Source organism: Carcharhinus amblyrhynchos, unplaced genomic scaffold, assembly GCF_965287045.1.
Source record: "Carcharhinus amblyrhynchos unplaced genomic scaffold, sCarAmb.v2.hapA scaffold_51, whole genome shotgun sequence".
NCBI classification, from domain to species: domain Eukaryota; kingdom Metazoa; phylum Chordata; class Chondrichthyes; order Carcharhiniformes; family Carcharhinidae; genus Carcharhinus; species Carcharhinus amblyrhynchos.
In genome coordinates, this window is record NW_027649792.1 from 1,215,682 (window position 1) to 1,239,874 (window position 24,193).

Here is a 24,193-nt window from a genome sequence, read left to right on the forward strand (position 1 = left end):
TTGGATCACAGGACTTGGGAGAAAAGGGCAAGGTAAGTCTAAATTCTTAACTGTTTTTAGAAATCACTGGGAGACTGTGACGAAGGGACATGTGATGTACTGTTTCTGTATGATGTGGGAGCTGGTGGACCCCAAGGTCTTTCCCAGTGACCATGTCTGCAGTAAGTGCTGGTTGCTTGAAGATCTCCAGCTCAAAGTAGACGAGCTGAACTCTGAGCTTCAGACACTGAGGCTCATCAGGGAGAGGGAGAGTAACCTGGATAAAGGGGTACAAGAGAGATCCACACCCCCTAGACTGGCTAACTCTGAGGGTCAGGAACAAGAGGGTGCTGCTGAGGGGAGGAAGGGTGAGAGGATGGAGGGGGGAGTGGGGAGGAAGGAGGGGGGAGTGGGTAGGAAGGGGGGGTGTGGGGAGGAAGGGGGGGTGTACCCAAAGGCCTCGGCCTCTCAATCTGCACAACAGGTTTGAGGACCTTGCTCTCAGTGTGGACAAGAACGAGGGCTGTAAGGTTGACGAGCAAACTGCCCAAGGTACAGTGGTGCAGAAACAGGACAAAGAGGAAGAAGTAAAGAGGAATGTCTGGAAATCCACGGAATCCACCCAAGTCCCATAATTGCGATTCCAATTTCAGATTTAATCTGTTAAGAATTCAGAAACGTGCACCACATCAGCTGAATCTATCCCCTCCAGCTCCATTTTTCCCAGCAACCCAGAGAAGATGTCCTGAACCGGGGCACCAGTCAGGCAGCACAGACTTGGGGACTCTCCATGCTGGCCACAGAGGAAAGTGTCTATTCCTCCTGTCGAACTATCCCCATTTACAACAACATTTCCCTTTCCTCCTCCCGCTTGAATGGCTCCCTGAACCACAGTGCTATGGTTAAGTTGCTCATCCTCCTTGCAGCCCTCATCCACGTCCGCACAGGTCACACATCTGTTTCTTTAATCATTTGAAGGACATGGGTGTCCCTGGCTGGCCAGCATTTATTGCATGTCCCTAGTTGCCCTTTGAGGGCATTGAGAGTCAACAACATTGATGTGGCTCTGGTGTCACATGTAGGCCAGACCAGGTAAGGTCGGCAGGTCTCATTCCTTAAAAGGACATTAGTGAACCAAACAGTTTTCTGGATTAATAGTCGAGTGACAATACCATTCATTCATCATCTACACTGAGACAAGCCCAAGGGCTGAGGCTCCTTCAACACTACCTCCTGGCTTCGTCAGCAAGACTTGCTTGGGGTCACACTCTCCTGTCCCTGATCACTCACCAAATGTGATGTAGTTATTCTTTGGGATGTGAGCACCTCCTGAAACACAGTGTCTCGCTAACTCTCGGCTCCCGAGTGTGCCACAGCGTTCAAAGCTCAGACTCCACCTCATCAAATCTGAATTGGTCTTCCTCGAGCAACCAACATTTCCTACAGATGTGTACACAAACAAACACAAATGGGACCGCAAGCTCCCACATCATGCAAGTGCAACACATTACCTGGACCTGCCTCTGTATTTTATCTAAAAAAAAGAATAAAATCAGCCCGGGAAACAGGCCCTTCGGCCCAACGAGCCCGCGCCGCCATCTCAGCACCACCAGTCCCCCTCTCTACCCATGACCCCTATCTAATGTTTTATGGCCATCCAGATTGAGGGAAACTGATTTAGGGACAATTTATTCCTGCCAATCAGCCTAACAGCACATCTTTGGGGTGTGGGAGGAAACCGGAGCACCCGGAGAAAACCCACGCAAGCACGGGGAGAATGTGCAAACTCCCACAGACACTGGCCCAAATCCACGTGTCTGCACAGCAATCAGCGATAGTCACTGAGCTGTCATCTTGCCCAGTATCTGGTCCAGTTTAGGCACACACTAACAACACGAAGCACTAGGCCAATCTCGAACAACCAAGAGCAGCCTCAGTACGACCCATCGCCTTTATGCCCCTCATTGAACACGATGTGGACTGACTTAAAACCTGTGAATGAAAGAGAAAAAAAAACATTATTATCATACTATACCCATTTACATTACCAGGGATGCCCCAATGCTAATGGCCCTTATTTAAAAGGTTCTCCTATATCCACCCATCTCCAACTCAGTCATGTGCCTGTCCAAGTTACTCTTAAAGGACTCTAGCATGTTTGCCTCCACCACCTTACTTGGCAGAGCATTCCATACCCCCACTACCCTCCGTGTGAAAAACCTCTCTCTGATATCTGTGTTGCACCTCTCCCCCCTCACCTTCAGTCCGTGGCCCTTTGTCCTACATGTCTCTATTATAGGAAATAGCTTACCTCTGTTTACTCTATCTATACCCTTCATAATCTTATATATCTCTATTAGATCCCCCCTCAGTCGACGTCTTTCAAGGGAAAAGAGCCCCAATTTCTTCAATCTTTCCTCATACCCCAGTCATTCCATACCAGGCAATATCCTGGTAAACCTCCTCTGCACTCTCTCCAGACTCTCCACGTCCTTCCGAGAGTAAGGCGACCAGAACTGTACGCAGTGCTCCAAATGAGGCCGAACCAACGTTCTGTACAACTGCAACATTAGACTCCAGCTCTTATATTCTATACTCCTTCCTATAAAGGCTAACATACCATCGGCTTTCTTCACCACACTCTCCACTTGCACTGCCACCTTCAAAGACTTGTGCACTTGCACCCCCAGGTCTCGCTGCGACTCTATACTCCTTACGGGCTTACTCTTTGTCATATAACTTCCCCTTACATAATTCTGGCCAAAATGCATCACCTCACATTTATCCGGATTAAACTCCATTTGCCACGTATCTGCCCAATCAAACAGCCTATCAATATCCTGCTGTATTGCCAGACACTGCTCCTCACTGCCAGCCAATCCAGCCATCTTGGTGTCATCAGCAAATTTGCTGATCACACCAACTACTCCCTCTTCCAAATCATTTATATACACTACAAAGAGAAGAGGTCCCAGTACTGAGCCCTGCGGCACACCACTAGTGACAGACCTCCAGCTAGAAAAAGACCCCTCCACAACTACTCTCTGACCCCTCTTTGCAAGCCAGTTCTCTACCCATCTAGATACCTGACCACATATCCCATGAGCTTTAATCTTCTGTACCAACCTACCATGAGGGACTTTGTCAAACGCCTTACTGAAATCCATATAGACGACGTCAACGGCTCGTCCTTCGTCAACTGTTTTTGTCACCTCCTCAAAGAATTCTACCAGATTCGTAAGGCAAGACTTCCCCTTGACAAAGCCATGCTGCGTATCCTTAATCAGATCGCAACACTCCAAGTGCGCATACGTCCTATCCCTAAGAATCCTCTCCATCAACTTACCTACCACTGACGTTAAGCTCACCGGTCTATAGTTACCCGGGCTATCCCTCCTACCTTTTTTAAACAACGGTACCACGTTCACTATCCTCCAGTCCTCTGGGACCTCACCTGTGTCCAAAGAAGAGACAAAGATGTACGTCAGAGGCCCAGCAATCTCATCCCTCGCCTCTCTTAGCAGCCTAGGATAAATGCAATCAGGCCCAGGAGATTAATCGGTTTTAATGCCCTCTAAGAGCCCCAACACTTCTTCCCTCGTAATCAATAGATCTTTCAATTGGTCTACCGCTCCCTCACTGACCGTACTAGACATCAAGCCCCTCTCCTTCATGAATACCGACGCAAAGTATTCATTCAGGATCTCCCCCATTCCCTCTGCCTCTCAGCACAATTCCCCACGTTTGTCCCTGAGAGGATCGATTTTACCCCTAGCCACCCTTTTGTTCTTAAGATAAGAGTAAAACGCCTTTGGATTCTCCTTAACCCGACCTGCCAAAGCCATCTCATGCCCCCTCTTTGCTCTCCTAACTCCCCATTTGAGATCTCTCCTACTCTCTCTGTATTCCTCCAACGCTCTCTCCGTTCCCAGCTGCTTAGACCTGACATACGCTTCTCGTTTCTTCATAACCAGGTCTTCTATATCTCTAGTAATCCATGGTTCCCTAATCCTACCTTTCCCATCCAGGTGCCTCATTTTCCGTATGTCTCCAGGCGTCTTTCACTCCCTCATCACAGATGAACAGCGACTGTAATGTGGCTCATCCTATTAAGTTCAGTAATCTATCCCGGCTCTCTGGTCAAGGTCATTCAACCAGACCCATAAACAGATCCTGGATTTTGGCACCAATTTGTTGTAGGTAAATAATACATCTCAGACTAGTCATGAGTCAAAGTAAAGCAGGTTTATTTCAAAAGCTTTTGGGAGACGCCTGGTTTCGAAAGCGGTCACCAGACTTCTCACCGAATACAAGTAAGAATAGAGTTTTATACATCCCAGGTCCCGCCCTTCACAACGTCTGCAGCTCTCCAAGCTGTCTGTCATGTTTCCCACCCATCCTGTAGTTATTGCTGCCTTGGCAGTTTCATCCTTTGCACAATCCATGCATAGTCCATGCGTAGTATGTGTAGGCTGCAACTGTCCCTGCTCTGTTCCTCTGTTGTGATTAGCTGTTATCCGCATCGCAATACCTATGGTTTGTTTATCCAGCGTACAAAGTTACAAGCTGCACAAATAATACATCATCTGGCATACAAGGTTACAGGGATACAAAAACAAGTCTTGCAATCCTTGCAAACCTCTAAGTATTACAAAGCTCATTAACCCATTCCCTACTTCACCCCCCAATACAGCAACAACGTTTGGAACTATTTACAAACAAATTGTACATTTTTCTACATTTATTTCACACAGGCTTGGTACAGAATCCACAGCATATTTTCAATATGGTACAACCCATAGTTGAAACTTCACCCCTAGGTCCATCTTACAAAGGCCTGATTGGGGGGTGGGGAGGGGGCGGAATGACAATCACTTGGATGTTGATCCCTGGGTAGAACCCATAGCTGAAACTTCACCCCTATGTCCATCTTACAATGGCCTGATCAGGGGGTGTGTGTAGGGGGGGTGGTGCGGAATGACAATCCCTTGGGTGTTGATTCCTGGGGACTTTTTAAGACCCTCTCTGGTGCGTGTGCTCTTGATGAACCCCCCCCCACGTTTGCTCTTCTTCCCCACATCGTCAGTCATCAATGTTGAGTTCCCTGTACCCTTCACGATTGGAGGATCTGTTAATTCCAGGCCTCTCTCTTCAGATGCCTCCACTGGCACTGTTAGGAACGCTTTCAAATTGACAGCTGGGATCCCAAACCTTCTTGTGGGACTGCGAGAACTTGGTTTGCGCCATACTAATTCCTCCCGTTTTTACACCATGTAAGATTGAGAGGCCTTGACTGCAATAGTGACTGTAAATTCACTTCCACCCTCCCCCAGAAGTGAATCCCATAAGTGTAGGGGTGGCACAGATCCACACTAGGTCACAATGCTGCCACACAACGCCAGGGACCGGCATTCCAATTCCACCTCGGATCACTGTCAGTGCGGAGTTTGCACGTTTACTCCTGTCCCTGCGTGTGTATCCACTGGGTGTTTCAGTTCGCTCCCTGAATCGAAAGGCATGCTGGTTAGGTGTTTTTTTTTTCCATGCTAAATTCTCCCTTGGTGTTCTCAAACAGGCGCTGGAATGTGGCAACTAACGGATTTTTACAGTTACTCATTGTAGTGTCGATGTAAGCCTGCTGTGGCAATGGTAAATAAGCTTGATTTGTTTACTTTCAATGTCCCCTTTCAGGGGCTGCCCTGTGCCACACTTCAAAATATTATCCATGCTGCCAGTCTTGGAGCCCAGGCTCAGCCAGACCAGCAAGTGAGTGTACATCATTTTCCATTTCATAGAATCCCTTGAATGCAGAAGGAGGCCATTCGGCCATTGGGCCTGCACCCACAAGTTTCCCACCCAGGCCAAATTCCTGTCAATCCATATGTATTTACCCTGCTAACCACTCTGACCAATGGACAATTGATCGAGCCCATTCAACCTATCTCTTACATTGGGAGGAATCTGGAACATCCAAAAGAAACCCATGCAAACACAAGGAGAATGTGCAAAACCCACACAGACAGTGACCCAAGCTGACCCAATTTATCCCAGGTCTCTGGTGCTATGAGATAGCAGCACGAGCCATTGTGTCATCATGCTGACATATGTGTGATCCTCTCCTCTGCAGAGTCCCCAGTGACAAAGCAGTAGATCATCACTTTATTTGCTTGACTGACGCAGAGCTCAGCTGAAGTCCTGAAGCTGAACGTCTGTCAAAGTTACAGAGCAGACTTAAAAGAAAACATTCTAGAAACAAAGAGACCATTCCACCCCTCTAACTTGCTCTGCCCTTTAATTAGGTTGTGGCTTAAAATAGGTGGAGGACACTGATAGACTCGTGCCATTGTCTGGAAGACATGCTGGTTTGGGGCATTGGTCATGCTAAATTGTCCCTCAGTAAACCCGAACAGGCTATCAGAGTGTGGCGACTAGGGGGTTTTCACAGTAATTTCATTGTAGTGTTAATATAAGCCTATTTGTGATGCTACTGAAATGAACTTAAACTTAAACCAGTCAGTCAGTGGCTTCACTTCAAAATTGGTTAAAACTTTAATCAGTCAGTCAGACTGCAATTTGTCTGTGCTGGTAATGAGTAACTGGGGGCAGCTCAATAAATGACCAGCCCTGTTGTCAGTCGGGTACTAAATAAGAGGATTGAGGGAGGCTGCTTGGCAGAGAGTAGAAGCGGGTTGATGGAAGTTGTTTTATTTGTTCAGTAATTGAAGTGTTGTTGCTAGGGGATAATTCACCACTCACTTGACCTGCTTCCTGAACTTGGACTGAGTCACTCCATAAATAAAAATGTGTGTGCAATAACTCAAATTCTGAACCATGTATCCAAATTGTGAAAATGTATATTCAGGAATATTCAGGAATTGTGAACAGTTCCTGTTATGTTATAGTATAAGAAATCTGTAACATACAGTGACCATAGGGGAATGAAGCTGTCATATTACGACAGGAGTAAAATCACAGATTTCTGCCTGCTCTCCATCTCTGGGCTACTGCGATTCACCCCTCCACCCCCTTATTCTGACTACTCTGTCCCTTCTGGACCCCATTCATCATTAAAATATGTCGAACAGTCAGGGCATTAATCAACAGAATGGTTTCAACAAATTGGATCAATAGCGTAAAAATCGAACCAAGCCAGTCAAATCCCACCCATTCCGGTCCGTGTAATACCTTGGTTTAAAAGTACAGAACCACTGTAAATTGATAATTATCTCTTCAGTTTCCAGGGCAAAGTACAAGGAGATGTTTTTAAAACAGAGCAGGATGCTGGATGTTCCCAGAATGGCCACCTCAGTTTTCCTCGTGCAATATATGTTTTTCAGCTGCTGGGAACAGATGGCTATAGACTGGTTAAAGGAGAAACTGACAGTGAACCAGGCTGATCTGTGTGTGGCTACACTATTCAGGACGGCGAGAACACTACACAAAGTGGTGATATGTAGGAAACTAGGCATTCATTATGATCATGGCTGATCATAAACTTTAACATCATGATTCCGCCCCCCACTTCCTCCGTATCCCTTGGTCACTTCAGCCCCAACTGCTATGTATAAATTCTTCCTGAAATCTCCAAAGGTTTCAGCCTCAATTATTTTCTGTGGTAATGAAGTAATGTTTCCTCGGATGGAGAAAGCTAGCACGAGGGGGCATGGCTTTAAATTAAGGGGGGGTAGTTATAGGACGGATGTCAGGGGCAGGTTCTTTACCCAGAGGGTGGTGAGGGACTGGAATGCCCTGACTGCTGCAGTTGTAAATGCGCCTAGTTTGGGGGCGTTTAAGAGATTGGTGGATAGGTTTATGGACGAAAAGGGATTGGTTTAGATTAGTGGGTCAATGTTGTTTTTTTTAAAAAATAAGACTGGTCGGCGCAACATTGTGGGCCGAAGGGCCTGTTCCGCGCTGTAATGTTCTATGTTCTATGTTCTATGTTCTATAGATTATCTGAGTGAACAAATTACACCTCACCTCATTTCTAAAATATTGACCCTTTATTTTCAAACTATGGCACTAGTGCTCAACTCTGTCACCATCATGAACATTCTTTCTGAATCTGCCCTGTCTAAACATATTAGAATTTTCTAAGTTTCAATGAGGTTCCATCTCACCCTTCTAATTTCCAATGAATAGAATTCTAAGTGGCTTAGTCTCTCTTCTCATCACAGATCCACCATCCCAGGAATAAGAATGGTAAACAATCACTGTGCAGCCTCTACAGCAGATATATATTCCTCCTCAAATGACACCAAAACTACAAAGAATATTCCAGGTGTGGCCTCACAAATGTCCTGTTCAATTGGAGTAAAACATATTGATTCATGTACTCAAATCCGCTTGCTATGAAAGCCAAGATATCATTTGCCTTGTTTACTGCCTGTTATACCTGCGCACTTACTTTCAATGACGATGCAGATAGATACCAAGTTCTCACTGATTGTTCGCCCCTCTCAATTTAAGTTCATTCAGATAATAAACTGTCTTCTTATTATTGCTAACAAAGTGGAAAACCTCACATTTATCCACATTACACGGCAACGGCCATGCATATGCCCACACACACAGCCTGTTATATTGAAACATGCCTGCATGGTTCTCACAGCTTACCCTCCCACCTGACTTTGCATCATCTGCGAATTTGGACACAATACATTTAATGCCCTATGCCAAAACATTCATATATAATGTGAACAGTTTGGGTTCTAGCACAGATCCCTGCAGTACCACACTGTCTACCAGTCAGACAAAGACTCATTTCTACCAACACGTTGTTTCCTCTCTGTTAGCCAGCTCTCTATCCAAATCAAGGCATTATCTGCAACTCATACTCACCATCGCAGTCTGTTACATCAGACCTTGTTGAAAGACTCCTGAATGTCTAGATAAAGCACTGGTTCTCCTCACCGATCTCTACTAGTCACATCCTCCAAGAATTCCAATAGATTCTTCAAACAAGATTTCACCTCTGTATATCCATGCTGACTTTGTCTGACTTTACCACTGCCTTCCAAGTGCTGAGTTATGATGTCCTTGAAAACAGGCTCTAGCAACTTCACCAATACTGATGTTACGTTCACAGGGAACAGTATATCATATTACTGAACGTATGTCTGCAAAATCGTGACATGTAGATCAGTCACTGAGTAACAGCGTAGAGCAGCTGACACATAGATTTTGACAACTACACTTCCCATGAATCCCAATAGCTCCAGGTGGTATATTTTCTTCACCATTTGAAATTCCAGATACATTTTCAGCGTGAAGTAATGTGCTCCTTCACTCTGCAGGTACTCTCTGCTTTATCTGCATGGTGATACATTCCCAAAGGCTTTCACAAAAACCCTGTGGTATCCCCTCTGGGACACTGACTTTGCAAAATCGCTCATCTTTGAGTTTCTTCAAATCAGCAAACACGTGGCAACTTTGATTGAGGTTGTGGAATATATTTATTACTGAGATTGAGTTGCTGACTTTCAAAGAACGGATAATGCTGATTACATTGATTAATTTGTAATATTAGAGGCTGTGTTACACACCAAAGTTACTGACATCTAAAACACAATTCTCAAAATCCCACGGCTCAGTGTTGTCTTTCACCTGTCTGTGACCTTCCAATCATTCAATTCCAAATGTTAGAGGGTCTCTCCGGGCTGTTCCACTCTATCCCGGGATGTAGTTACCATCCTTAACTCTGGAAATCCACAGAATCCATCCAAGTCCTATAATTGTGACTCCAATTTCAGATTTAATCTGTTAAGGATTCAGAAACGTGCACCACAACAACTGAATCTATCCCCTCCAGCTCCATTTTTCCCAGCAACCCAGAGAAGATGTCCTGAACCGGGGCACCAGTCAGGCAACACAGCCTTGGGGACTCTCCATGCTGGCCACAGAGGAAAGTGTCTATTCCTCCTGTCGAACTATCCCCATTTATAACAACATTTCCCTTTCCTCCTCCCTCTTGAATGGCTCCCTGAACCACAGTGCTATGGTGAAGTTGCTCATCCTCCTTGCAGCCCTCATCCACATCCGCAAAGGTCACACATCTGTTTCTTTCATCATTTGAATGACATGGGTGTCCCTGGCTGGCCAGCATTTGTTGCATGTCCCTCGTTGCCCTTTGGGGGCATTGAGAGTCAACACCATTGATGTGGCACTGGTGTCACATGTAGGCCAGACCAGATAAGGTCGGCAGGTCTCATTCCTTAAAAGGACATTAGTGAACCAAACAGTTTTCTGGATTAATAGTCGAGTGACAATACCATTCGTTCATCATCTACACTGAGACAAGCCCAAGGGCTGAGCCTCCTTCAACACTACCTCCTGGGTTTGTCACCAAGACTTGCTTGGAGTCACACTCTCCTGTCCCTGATCACTCACCAAATGTGATGTAGTTATTCTTTGGGATGTGAGTACCTCCTGAAACACAGTGTGTCGCTAACTCTCCGCTCCCTAGTGTGCCACAGCGTTCAAAGCTCAGACTCCACCTCATCAAATCTGAATTGGTCTTCCTCGAGCAACCAACATTTCCTCCAGATGTGTACACAAGCAAACACAAATGAGACCGCAAGCTCCCACATCATGCAAGTACAACACATTACCTGGACCTGCCTCTGTATTTTATCTACTTTTTATATGTTTTTAATCTTGTTGTAATTTTCTACTTTAAGCTATGTTCTCAATAAGCGTCACAGAAAGTATCCCACCAGCAAAAATCTAAATCTGCTTGAATCTGTAAGGATGGGAAAAGGGCATTTCTTTCATTCATTTTTGGGAAACAGAGTTCTCAGGATAGCCAGCATTTATTGCCCATCCCGAGTTGATGTTGGAGAGCGGTTGGGAGTTAAACCCATTGTTGTGACTGTGGAGTCACATGTAGGCCAGACCAGGCAAGGACGGCAGATTTCCTTCCCTAAATGATATGTGTCAACCAGGTGAGTTTTCTCAACAATCAGCAATAATTTTCTGGTCATCAGCAGTTTTTTAATTCCAGATATTTTTTATTGAGTTCGAATTCCACCAGCTGCCATGTTGGGATTCGAGCCCAGGTTCCCAGAGCAATAAAAATATCGGGATCTTTCCTGATGCTATGACATCAGCAAGGAGCTGCTCAGAAAATCCCCTCAGTGTTCCTTCCGAGGACTGACTCACCAATCAGCTGCTTCCATTGGTCCCACAACATTTTCTGAACATTTAATGTCTGGCCGACACCTGCTCACACTGGACCTGATGGGAAGGCAGTAAGCGACACAAGACAGAGCAAAACATCTCCAGCCACTTCCCTAAACTCCCACACTTAGCCCAACTCTCAGAGTTTCACTCTTTGTAGCTTGCACTCTGTGGGCAGATTTAACAGGCCCAGTTCGGAAGTTTATATTTGTGCCTGAACCTGTTTGAAGCCATTGCACCCCTTCCCATCTCGGTCTGAGTAACTGCCAAGGGCTCATCCCCAGTTTCCCTTGCTGAGAGGGCAATTAAGTGTCCTGATCATGTAAGGGCGACAGATTTCCTTCCCTGGGACATTGTTGAACCAGATAAAACCTGTTTAAATAAGTTTAAAGCACTTTTGTAGCAAGAACTTACCTTGTAGAACTGTTTAAATCATTTAAAAGCATTTTTGCGGGCTTTTTGTATTTACCGCTTTAAGAATTCTAAGGGCATGGATTTCAGGGAGTTGACGGGGAGCAGGCTTTAAAACAGCGCCAGGTTTAAAAGGACACCTGGTGTAGACAGCGGGCAACGTCGGAGCGGACAGCGGAGTGAATGGGAAGCAGAGTGAGCTATTAGGGCTTTGGATCAAAAGGGCTTGGGAGAAAAAGGACCAGGTAAGTTCGTGTGGAAATTTTCAATGCTACTACAGTGAATAATGGAGGGGCATGTGCGCCGTACTTACGTAAGGATATTTTGGCCTTGGAGGGAGTGCAGAGGAGGTTTACTAGGCTCATACCGGAGTTGAGGGGGTTGAACTATGAGGAGAGGCTGAATAAACTAGGCCTGTACTCATTAGAGTTTAGAAGAATGAGGGGAGATCTCATTGAAACATATAAGATGATGAATGGGATGGATAGGATAGAAGTGGAGGGACTCTTCCCGCTCAGAAAGGGCAGTAGGATTAGGGGGCACAGCCTCAAGATAAAGGGGGGTGCGGTTTAGAACGGAGTTGAGGAGGAACTTCTTCACTCAAAGGGTGGTGAATCTCTGGAATTCTCTGCCCGTTGAGGTGGTGGAGGCTCACTCGCTAAATATTTTTAAGACGTGGGTTGATGGGTTTCTGATAAGCGAGGGGATTAAAGGTTAGGGGGAGAGGGCGGGAATGTGGAACTGAGCCACGACAGATCAGCCATGATCTTATTGAATGGCGGGGCAGGTTCGAAGGGCTAGATGGCCTACTCCTGCTCCTATTTCTTATGTTCTTATGTTTTCTGAACTCCAAATATAATTATTTTAATCCCACCATCTGCCGTGATGAGATTGGAACCCGTGTGCCCAAAACATTAGCTGAGTTTCTGTATTAATAGTCTTGTGATAAAACTATCAGTCCATCTTTATAAGGCCCTTGTCAGGCCTCACTTGGAGTACTGTGCGCAGTTCTGGCTGCATCACTATGGGAAGGACGTAGAAGCTATTGAAAGGGTACAAAGGAGATTTATAAGGATGTTGCCTGGACTGGGAGGCATGCCTTATGAAGATAGGCTGAGGGAGCTGGGACTCTTCTCCCTGGAGAGACGAAGGTTGAGAGGTGACCTGATAGAGGTTTATAAAATGTTGAGAGGAATAGATAGGGTGGATTCTCAGAGGCTATTTCCCCGGGTTGAAATGGTCGCTACGAGAGAACACAGATTTAAGGTGTGGCGAGGCAAGTACAGAAGTGATGTTAGGGGTAAGTTTTTCACTCAGAGGGTGGTGAGTGAATGAAATCGGCTGCCGTCAGTGGTGGTGGAGGCGAACTCGCTGGGGTCTTTTAAAAGACTCCTGGATGAGTATATGGAATTTAATGGGATTGGGGGTTATAGATAGGTCTATGGATTGGTAGGTATTGATGTGAGCGGCGCAACTCGTGGGCTGAAGGGCCTGTTTGTGCTGTAGTGTTCTATGTTCTATGTTCTATCATACCCACATCCTGAGTATACAGACCCTGAGTTCCAGTAACCTCGATACACCATTAGTCTGCAGACCTCCCTGATTGGATAGCATTAACTGGCTCAATCAGGGAATTCATATTCCAATAGGTCCAACTGATGGTTATCATTAAAGTCACTAAATAAATCTCTCTGTCGCTTTCTGTCTTCTTGTGCATCTCTCTGTGTGTCTCTGTCTCTGTCTCTCTCTGTATGTTGTTCTGTGTCTCTTATTGTCTCTCTGCATCTCCCTCTTTCTCTCCCTCTATACCCTCTTCTTTTGTCTCTCCTGCTCCCTTTTAATCTCACTCTCCTTGCCCCGCTCTGTCTCCATGTCCCTCCCTCTCTGTCTCTGTCCCACTTTTCTTATCTCTCTCTCTCTCTCTCTATGCCTTTCACTGCCATTTGCTCTTGTTGTGTCCATTGTATGTGATAGGTCTCATTCTTTTCCATTTGTTCCCGTTCTCTCTGTTTCACTCTTCTCTGACTATTTATCTCTGCCCTCCTTTCTGTCTCCCGTTCCCTCTTCGTTGCCCTTTTCCTTCCTTATTACATCTTCCCATGTGTGTCCTGTCTCCCTTTCTCATTCCCTGTCCATCAGCCCTGCCATTTCCCCCTCTATCCCTGTTTCTTTCGGTCTGAGAAAACCCCTCACTCTCTCTGTCCTTCATCTCTGTTTGTCTCTCTGTGTCTGTCTGTTTGTTTCCCTCTCCCTGTTGAAAACTATTTCAAATGCTGTCTCTCTTCATGTCTTTGAGCCCTTTCGTCCCTCTACCTATCTTTGTCTCTCTATCACTCTCACTGTTGCTTTCACTGCCCTCTCTCTCTCTCTCTCTCTCTCTATCTGTTACTCTTTCTCTCTTTGTGAGGCTGTTTGTTGTTTAGAGTTTGAATGTCCAATAGGAAGAGTCAGGGATCTTGTGGTTGCAGTTACTTCTGAGGCTGTAATGAGATGAATAATTGCAGTAAAGGGATGTTTGAGCAGAATTATTAGCTGCTGTCTGAAATGAGTCTGTGTCACAGCATAAATGGCAGTGTTTGTACAGCAACTCAAGAGTTGCAGCATGAAACCCAATTCCAGAACAAAATAATCTAACACTACCGACTTATATCCCAAATAATCCATCCGATTCCATATTGAATAAACCATTAATATTGACCATAACAGAATGAAATTGGCTGAGATAACAAACAGTAAAATGATGGATTTCCTTCGACTCTCCATCTCTGGGTCTCTGGAATTCTCCCCACTGTTGTGACACCGGAGTCTCCTGCGGGCTCTGCTGCTCACTAAAATGTGTCGGACAGTGAAAGCATTCAGCAGCAGAATCAGGACGAATGGGACACACGGGGTTAAAATGAAGTGGAGGAACTCGATTGTACTCCAGATCACAGATTTCATAACATCCCATGCGACAGCACAAAACCAGGGATCGTTCATCAGATGATATCCATTTAAAAACATAAAATACCAGAAAATGTTCTTTAAACAGCTCAGCACCGTCACTGTTCCCAGAACCACAGCCGCCGATTTCTCGCTGCAATATTTACTTTTCAGCTTGGGGCAGCAAATGGCCACAAATCGATCAAAGGTGAAAGTGACGGTGAACCAGACAGAACAGTCAGTGGCTGCGTAAAGCAGGACAGCGTGGATATTACACACAGGAACCAACACCAGGAAATAAAACTGTTCCCAATAAACAATGGGAATGTGTCTCAATGCAAGGTCAAGGATAACGACCAGCAGATCCCCCACCGACATGGCCACCAGGTAACTAGTAACACATTTGGACAGACCACAGTTTCTGTTTGTCAGTGTCACAATTGTGATTATGTTCACTGTTAGGAAGGAAGATTAAGATTAAAATTAGACATCATTCAGAGGAAGATTTGACAATTTAGACTGAGGATAGGTGAAAATAAAAACAATGTCCACACATACAAAATAACTTTTTTAAAAAAATCCAGCTCGTCTTTTGGAGTGTCGGGGGAAAGAGGAGCATCCAGAAGAAACCCACACAGACATGGGGAGAAGCTCCAAACTCCACACAATAAATGACCCAAATGAGGAATTGAACCCAGGTCCCGGACGCTGTGAGTCAGCAGTGCTAACCACAGTGTCGCCATGCTGCACCATGGCGACAACACAATGGTATACATTTGGGAGGGAGTTTTCAGAGGAGTTCACAACACTGATCCTCACTCAGCTACATGGAAATAGTTCTTCTACCTTGTGGGGGATTTGGTGGGTAAGAAGGCTGAGGGAGTAAACCCTGACAGAAATCCCTGTAGATGATAATCAGTCATCTCTCAGACAGCTCACTGACAACCCCTGCAGCAGAACTGGTACCAAACAGTGCTGGTTCACCCTTGCCTCTGGCTCATACTAACAGTTGACAGAGGGAGATCCCGATGCCTTGACAGCACAGAATCTCTATTATATTTACCCTGGGCTGTACCCTGGAGAGGAGACCACAGCATTGTTGCCAAATTAGTACAACACAGGAAGAAATGGTAATTTCACACCCGGTTGGCACAGGACACAACTGCCAGGGTTTGCTTTCAAGTGTTTGAGAAAACTTCAGTGTTCAGTGAATAGTGACCGTCCATAATTCCCAGTGGGTTTGCTGCTGCCCCACTGTGGTCTACTGGACCAGTGAAGGTCAGTAAGTCCTCTCTTGGCAGGAAGGTTGACAATCTGTGCACCTGGTAGGAAAAACTCAACAAAGGCCGTTACCAAAGAAAAACCAAGCAGCCTGTCATAATGATAATGATCCAGTGAGAATGACATCCAATAATATGAAAGACATCAAAAGGTTTGTCATGGCACGAATCAATTCCAGCCTCCCAGATTGCCTTGATCCACTACAGTTCACCTACGTCCTCAAGTCAGGGGTAGGTTCTTTACCCAGAGGGTGGTGAGGGATTGGAATGCCCTGCCTGCTGCAGTTGTAAATGCGCCTAGTTTGGGGGCATTTAAGAGATCCGTGGATAGGTTTATGGATGAAAAGGGATTGGTTTAGGTTAGGGGGTCATTGTTTTTTAACTGGTCGGCGCAACATCGTGGGCCGAAGGGCCTGTTCTGCGCTGTATTGTTCTATGTTCTATGTTCAACATGTCCACACACGCCATCTCCCTGGCCCAACAGTCAACCCTGTAACACAGACTCATGTTTATCGACTACAGCTCAACGTTCAATACCATTATTCCTACTAAACTCATGTCCAAATCTGTGGCCTGGGACTTGGCTTCTGCCTCTGCAGTTGGATCCTGAACTTCTAACTCACAAACAGCAATAAATAAGGAGAGGCAACAACACCTCTTCCACAATCATCCTCAACAGCGGTGCCCGGCAAGACTGTGTCCTCAGCCCCTTACTGTATTCCTTATACGCCGATGACTCAATTTACAAGTTTTCTGATGACCCCAACATAGTGGGTCAGATCCCAAACAATGATAAGACTGAGAACAGGGAAGAGTTGGGGAATCTGGTGAATTGTTGTGACCACAATAATCTTTACCTCAGTGTCAACAAAGCAAATCTACTTCAGGAGGTATCATGGAGTACATGCCCCTATCTACATCAATGGGTTGAAGCTGAAACGGTCTAGATCTTCAGGTTTTAGGGCTCAGATCACCAGTAACTTTTTGTGTCCTTCCATGATGACACTACAGTTAAGAAAGCCCACGAATGCTTCTATCTTCTCAGAGGACTAAGGACATTTGGCAGGTCAGCTACGACTCTCACCCACTTTTACAGATGCATCATAGATAATATTGTAGCTTGGTGTGGCTCATGCTCTGTCCCAGACCGCAACAAACTTCAAACTTGGTGAATGCGGACCAGTCCATCACTCAAATCAATCTCCAACTCATCAAATCTGTCTAAGCTTCTCGCTGCCTCGCAAAAACAGCCAGCATAGTTAGGGAATAATGCACCATGGATATATACTCATCCCACTAGTTCCATTAGAGATAAAAAAAAGCATGCCAACCAACTCATAGAAAAACTACAGTGCAGAAGGGGGCCATTGATCCATTGATAATCCTAGCCAGGCCCTATCCCCAAAGTCCCACATGTGTACCCTTCTAATCCCCCTAACATGCGTATCACGGGACACGAACTGTTAATTTAGCATGGCCAATCAACGAAATGTTGGACTATGGGTGGGAATCGGAGCATCCGGAGGAAATTCACACAGAGAATGTGCAAATTCCACACAGGCGTTGATCCAAGCTAGGAATTGAACTCATGTCCTTGGAGACATGAAACAGGAGTGCTAACCATGGTGCCACCATGCCGATGACTCAACAACAGCTTCTTCTTGCTGCCAGCAGGCGTTTGAATGGACCTATATGGCATTAAGTTGATCTTTTCCTCCACCCTAGCTATAACTGCATTACATTCTGCAATCTCTTATTCTCTATCCTTTGTCTGTAGAACACTCAACAAACAATCCTTTTCACTGTATACTAATATATGTGACAACAATAAGACAAATCAATTCAAATCAAACCCAACCAAATCAGTCTTTCACATCTCAAGCTGGAACATCAGCACGATGTGCCCTGGCCTTACCAATGAACTTACGCAGATTGATGATGTGCACAGGATTGCTGTGATCGAGATAAATTTACAAGGGTCAATGTGACTCTGGGGAGCTGCGAGAAACTGGGCCTGCTCAAAGTGAATGCTTTCCAGAGAAACACGATACGTTCTTGTAACAGGAGAAATCCCAACAGGCAATGTGTGAGAATGAAGCTGGTTTCAAAGTAAACAAAAAATCATCCCTGGTGATGATGGAATCCCGGGATCCCTGATGCTGTGAGACAGCTGTGCTAAACATTGTGCTCTACTGCCATCCTACAAGGTGTCCTGGAGACATCCAAGATCACGCCCAAGACGGCATCATCACTATGTCCATGATTGGAAATCATGATGATTGGAAATCAATCTGAGGGACAGGATTAATCTCCACTTTGAGAGGTAAGGGTTGATGAATAATAGTCAGCATGGCTTTGTCAAGTAGAGATCATGTCTGCAATTTGCTTGAATATATTTAGGAGGTGACTGCATAAGTAGATGAGGGAAGTGCAGTCGATGTAGTCTAAATGGGCTTCAGGGAAGAATTCCCGCATGGGAGACTGAACAGGAAAGTAATAGCCGAATGGATCGAGGGCAATTTGGTAAATTACATTCAAAATCGGCTGAGTGGCAGGAGGCAGAGGGCGGTGGTTGAATGTTGCTTTTGTGACTGCAAGCCTGTGTCCAGTGGGATTACACATGGATCAATGCTGGGTCCCTTACTGTTTGTATTGTACATTGGTGGTCTAGGCGTGAAAGCGTGAGGTATGAGCAGAACTTTCACAGGCACCGACCACAATCCCACCCAGCCCTATCCCCATAAAAATCTTCATTTAGACAGACAGATTGCCGGGGGGGCGGGGGCACGGTAGCACAGTGGTTTGCATTGCTGCTTCATAGCTCCAGGGTCCTGGGATCGATTCCCGGCTCGGGTCACTGCCTGTGTGGAGTTTGCACATTCTCCTAGTGTCTGTGTGGGTTTCCTCCGGGTGCTCCAGTTTCCTCCCACAGTCCAAAGGACTGCGGGTTAGGTTGATTGGCCATGCTAAATTGACCGTAGAACCATAGGTTAGAGGATTAGTGGGTAAAATATGGAGGGATATGGGGGTAGGGCCTGAGTGGGATTGTGGTCGGTGCAGACTTGATGGGCTGAATGGCTTCTTTGTGTACTGTAGGGTTTCTATGATTTCTATGACTTGCAGCTGTGTTCCCAACCATGTACCAAACCTATGTGGTTGCAAATACACAATTCAGATACACAAGTGAGATCTTGCTGTAAACAATAAAAATGGATTCTGCAGCCTGCTGACTGGGTGGGTGATAAGCAGTGAACTGCTATATGTTATATGTCGAGGGTAAAATGGATTCTGTCTCAATCTTTTACTCATGAAGGAATAGTGTTTGATGTCACATATCTATGAAAAGTCCCAGCACACAGAAGACATCCCAGCCCATGGGCCCTGAGACAATTGTCAGTGGCTGAAAGAAATAATAACTGGACACAGAGATTCAACAGAAACAAGAGCAGCAAACCGTGTACAGTAAATGACAGGGAAATCAACACAGTTAAACAGCCTTTCTAGCAAGAGAAACTGGACACAGGGGAGGGGACTTTACAGCCTCACTCTCCCCGAAGCTGGAAAATCCCTCCCGTGTTTAACAGACCCTCCCATGCTCCGCCCCTCGCATGCTCCGAATCCTTGGCGGTCAGGCCGGTAAAATTCCAGCCAGGGACTTACCCGGAACACCAACAATAGCCAGGAGGGGATAGTAAAAGCATTGAATCACGTGCAGTAGATATCGAATCCGACCAAATAATGTTATCCATGAGCCATCTTCAGTAAACCAAGAAATCCAGTATGATAAACTCCTGTCCTTGGTTGGAACATCAAAATCCATTGTTCCCAGATTCTGATCCATTGTTGTAACATTCCAATTGATTGTTCCCAGATTCTGATCCATTGTTGTAACATGCCAATTGATTGTTCCCAGATTCTGATCCATTGTTGTAACATTCCAATTGATTGTTCCCAGATTCAGATGCATCGCTGGGAGATTCCAATCCACTGCTCCCAGATTCTGATCTCTCCTCTCCCTCCCTCTCTCTCCACAGCCGCTGATCTCTGTTAGTTTGGAGTTGTCGCTCCCGCTGTCTCAATGAGACAACACATTGAACAGAATCCCTTATTAATAGAAGAGGGAAATCGTCCAGGCAGACTAATCGGATCCATGGAGACTCACATCAATTACAGTCACTAAACAAACAGCTTCACTTCACCCCGTTCAATCCAACACTTTTTATACCCAAAGCAGAATATTTACAGCCTAGATGGGGTGTTGACGGTCAGGGAAATTTGGAAACAATGAAGGGTCAAACCATAACTCTTTCAATATTCATTCGATATAACAGAGTCCCTCTGCTCGGCTTCATTTCGAGAGAGATAGAATACAACAGCAGGGGTGTACTGCTGAGGTTTTGTAAATCTTTGTTCAGACCACATTCCGAATATTGTCAGCACTTTTGGTTCGGGGGGTGGGGGGTGGTTTAGTTAAGTCGGGTAGCACGGTAGGTGCAAGGTTGGAGGGCCGAAGGGCCTGTTCCGATGCTGTAATTTTCTTTCTTGGTCCTTTTCGGCCCCATATCTAAGGAAGTATGTGCTGGCCTTGGAGAGGGTCCAGAGGAGGTTCACAAGAATGGTCTGGTGAATAAAAGACTTGACGCACGAGGAGTGTCTGAGGACTTTGGGTCTGTACTCGATGGAGTTTGAAAGGATGAGGAGGGGGATATCAATGAAACTTACAGAATAACGAAAGGCCTGGATAGAGTGGATGTGGGGAAGATGTTTCCAATAGTAGGAGAGACTCAGGCCCGAGGGCACAACCTCAGAGGAAACAACAACAGTCCACTCATTCGTTGGAGCGAGCAGAGTGATGGTTGCACAGGGTAAAGATAAGCGATTACCTTTGTAAAGACTTTCGCGGGCTTTTTAACTGTAATTCTGCTTTAAAAGTTAGACAGGAAGTGGGCCGCGGGGCTTTGTGGGAAGGGATTTTTTTTACCGCGTGAAGTATAAAAGGAGGATTACTGTAGACAGCGGGCAGCATCGGGAGCGGGCAGCAGAGTGAGCTGTAAGGGCTTTAGAACATCGAACATAGAACATTACAGCGCAGAACAGGCCCTTCGGCCCACGATGTTGCGCCAACCACTTAAAAAACAATGACCCTCTAACCTAAACCAATCCCTTTGGATCACAGGACTTGGGAGAAAAGGGCAAGGTACGTTTAAATTCTTAACTGTGTTTAGAAATCACGAGGAGACTGTGATGGAGAGACATGTGATGTGCTGTTTCTGTATGATGTGGGAACTGGTGGACCCCAAGGTCTTTCCCAGTGACGGTGTCTACAGTAAGTGATGGTTTCTCGAAGTGCTCCAGCTCAAAGTAGACGAGCGGAACTCTGAGCTTCAGATACTGAGGCTCATCAGAGAGAGGGAGTGTAAACTGGATAATGGGGTACAAGAGTGACTCACACCCCCTAGACTGGCTAACTCTGAGGGTCAGGAACAATAGGGTGCTGCTGAGGGGAGGAAGGGTGAGAGGAAAGAGGGGGGAGTGGGGAGAAAGGAGGGGGGACCCAAAGGCCTCGACCTCTCAATCTGCACAACAGGTTTGAGGTTCTTGCTCCCAGTGTGGACAAGAATGAGGGCTGTAAGGTTGACGAGCAAACTGCCCAAGGTACAGGGGTGCAGAAACAGGACAAAGAGGAAGAAGTAAAGAGGAATGTAGTGGTAATTGGGGATAGTGTAGTTAGGGGGAAAGACACTGCCCTTTGTCACAATGATAAAGAATACAGAAGGGTATGCTGTCTGCATGGTGCTCGGGTCCAGGATGTATCATCTGGGCTGCAGAGGAGCTTGGAGTGGGAGGGTGAGAATCCAGTCGTTGTGGTACATGTGGGTACCAACGACATAGGAAAATTGGGACCTCAGGATCTGCAGAGGGAGTACTCAAAGCTGGGAATCAAATTAAAAAGCAGAACCAACAAGGTGGTTATCTCTGAATTACTCCCTGAACCACATGCAGATGGGCATAGGGTAAATAGGATTAACGAGATGAATGGGTGGCTCAGGGATTGGTGTGGGAGGAATGGGTTTGAATTTATGGGGCATTGGCACCAGTATTGGGGCAGGTGGGACCTGTTCAGATGGGATGGCCTCAGTCTGAACCGTGCTGGGACCAGAATCCTGGCGAATCGTATAACTAGGACTGTTTAAACTAATTGGGGGGGAGGGTGCAGGGGTGGGAGAAATTACAATATCTAAAGTAAAAGAGAGGGTACAGGTGCAGGAAAATGTTGTGGATGTCCCAATAATAAAGGGAGTAGGGGGCATGAGAAAGGTTAGTAGCATTCCCTCAAATAGAGTACAGATGAAGGCTGGTATAAAGACACTTTACCTGAATGCAAGAAGCATTCGGAACAAAGTGAATGAGCCGATGGCGCAGATCAGCACAAATGGATATGATCTGGTGGCCATTACGGAAACGTGGTTGCAGGGTGACAGGGACTAGGAGCTGAATGTCCAGGGGTATCAGGTGTTTAGGGAGGGTAGACGGGAGGAAAAAGGGGGTGGGGTAGCTCTGCTGATTGAGGATAATATCAGGGCGGTGGTAAGGGAAGATATAGGCTCCAAAGAGCAAAACATGGAATCGTTGTGGGTGGAGATAAGGAACAGTAAGAGGAGGAAGACGCTGGTGGGTGTGGTCTATAGGCCCCCAAATAAAAACTTTGAGGTGAGGCGGGCTATAAACAAGCAAATAATTGATGCGTGCAGAAACAGAACGGCGATAATTGTGGGGGATTTTAATCTGCATATTGATTGGTTGACCCAAGTCGGACGCGGTGGGCTTGAGGAAGAGTTCTTGGAATGCTGCCGGGATAGTTCCCTTGAACAGTGTGTGATGGAAACTATGAGGGAGCGAGCTAAATAGATCTGTTACTGTGTAACGAGGCTGGTAGAATTAGGGATCTTCTTGTGAGGGATTCTCTTGGGACGAGTGATCATAGTATAGTTGAATTTCTGATGCAGATGGAGGATGAGAAAGTAGGGTCCCGAACCTGTGTCCTCTGTTTGAACAGAGGGGAGTACGATAGGATGAGAGTGGAATTGGCGAATGTAGATTGGGGGCACAGATTGGTTGTTAGGACGGCTGAGGAACAGTGAAGGATTTTTAAGGAGATCTTTTTCGGTACTCAGCAGAAATATATTCCAATGGTAAAGAAGGACTGTCGGAGAAGGGATAACCAGCTGTGGTTATCGAAGGAAATAAAGAAGAGTATTAAATGAAAAGCTGATGTGTCCTGAGTGGCTAAAAATAGTGGGCGATTGGAAGATTAGGAAAGATTTAAAAATCAACAAAGAATGACTAAGAAGGTGATAAAGAAAGGAAAGGTAGAATATGAAGCTAAACTAGCACTAAATATAAAAAAGGACAGTAAAAGTTTTTACAAATATATAAAGAAGAAGAGGCTGGCTAGAGTGAATCTTGGACCTTTGGAGGATGAGAGGCGGGATTTAGCGGTGGGCGATGAGGAAACGGCAGAGGTTTGAATAAGTTTTTTGCCTCAGTCTTCACGGAGGAGGACACGAATAGTTTGCCGGATATTAAAGATAGAAGGATGGTAGGAGGTGGGGGCCTAAATGCGATTACTGTCACTAGAGAGGTAGGGCTAGATAGACTAATGGGACTGAAGGTGGACAAGTCCCCAGGACCAGATGGAATGCATCCCAGGGTTCTGAAAGAAATGGCAGAGGTGATAGTGGATGCCTTAGTGATTATTTATCAAAATTCGCTGGACTCCGGGTAAGTGCCTGAATATTGGAAAACGGCTAATGTTACGCCGCTGTTTAAAAAAGATAGCAGACAAAAGGCAGGGAATTATAGGCCGTTTAGTTTATCGTCTGTAGTTGGACAAATGCGAGAATCCGTCATCAAAGAAGAAATAGCGAGGCGCCTAGAAAAGAATGGTTTGATCAAGCTGACGCAGCACGGATTTGTTAAGGGGAAGTCGTGTTTGACGAATTTATTGAATTTCTATGAGGATGTGGCTACTGCGGTAGACAGAGGGGAACTGGTGGATGTGGTGTTTTTAAATGTCCAAAAGGTGTTTGATAAGGTGCCTCACAAAAGGTTGCTACAGAAGGTTAGGGTGCATGGAGTTGGGGGTAAGGTGTTAGCATGGATAGAGGATTGGCTGTCTAATAGGAAGCAGAGAATTAGTATCAATGGGTGCTATTCTGGTTGGCAGTTGGTGACTAGTGGAGTGCCGCAGGGATCAGTGCTGGGGCCTCAGCTGTTTACCATTTATATAGACAATCTGGAGGAGGGAGCTGAGTGTAGGCTAACAAAATTTGCTGATGACACAAAGATGAGTAGAAAAGCAAATTGCGGGGAGAGTGTGGAAAGTCTGCAGAGGGATCTGGATAGGCTAAGCGAGTGGGCGA

The 24,193-nt window shown here is 45.8% G+C and overlaps 1 protein-coding gene across 1 annotated transcript; it reads right to left on the reverse strand.

Annotated features, from left to right (window-relative positions):
• Positions 1-6,071: 6,071 nt before the first annotated feature.
• LOC145337509 (putative G-protein coupled receptor 139) lies at positions 6,072-19,611 on the reverse strand. The gene is made up of 3 exons (XM_080182299.1): positions 19,431-19,611; positions 14,041-14,945; positions 6,072-6,188 (listed from the first exon to the last, which is right to left on the reverse strand). Exons 1-3 carry the CDS (start codon positions 19,609-19,611, stop codon positions 6,072-6,074), a joined length of 1,203 nt encoding a protein of 400 aa, XP_080038425.1.
• Between the last annotated feature and the right edge of the window lie 4,582 nt (positions 19,612-24,193).

What these genes read in the sequence shown, in the direction of transcription:
- LOC145337509 (XM_080182299.1), bottom strand. Translation starts at nt 19,611, where the DNA reads ATGGATCAGAATCTGGGAACAATGGATTTTGATGTTCCAACCAAGGAC. An exon ending in GGCTATTGTTGGTGTTCCGG is followed by an intron (nt 14,946 to 19,430) that starts GTAAGTCCCTGG and finishes CCTTCCTAACAG; the next exon opens with TGAACATAATCACAATTGTG. An exon ending in ATCTCATTACAGCCTCAGAA is followed by an intron (nt 6,189 to 14,040) that starts GTAACTGCAACC and finishes TAACTTTGACAG; the next exon opens with ACGTTCAGCTTCAGGACTTC.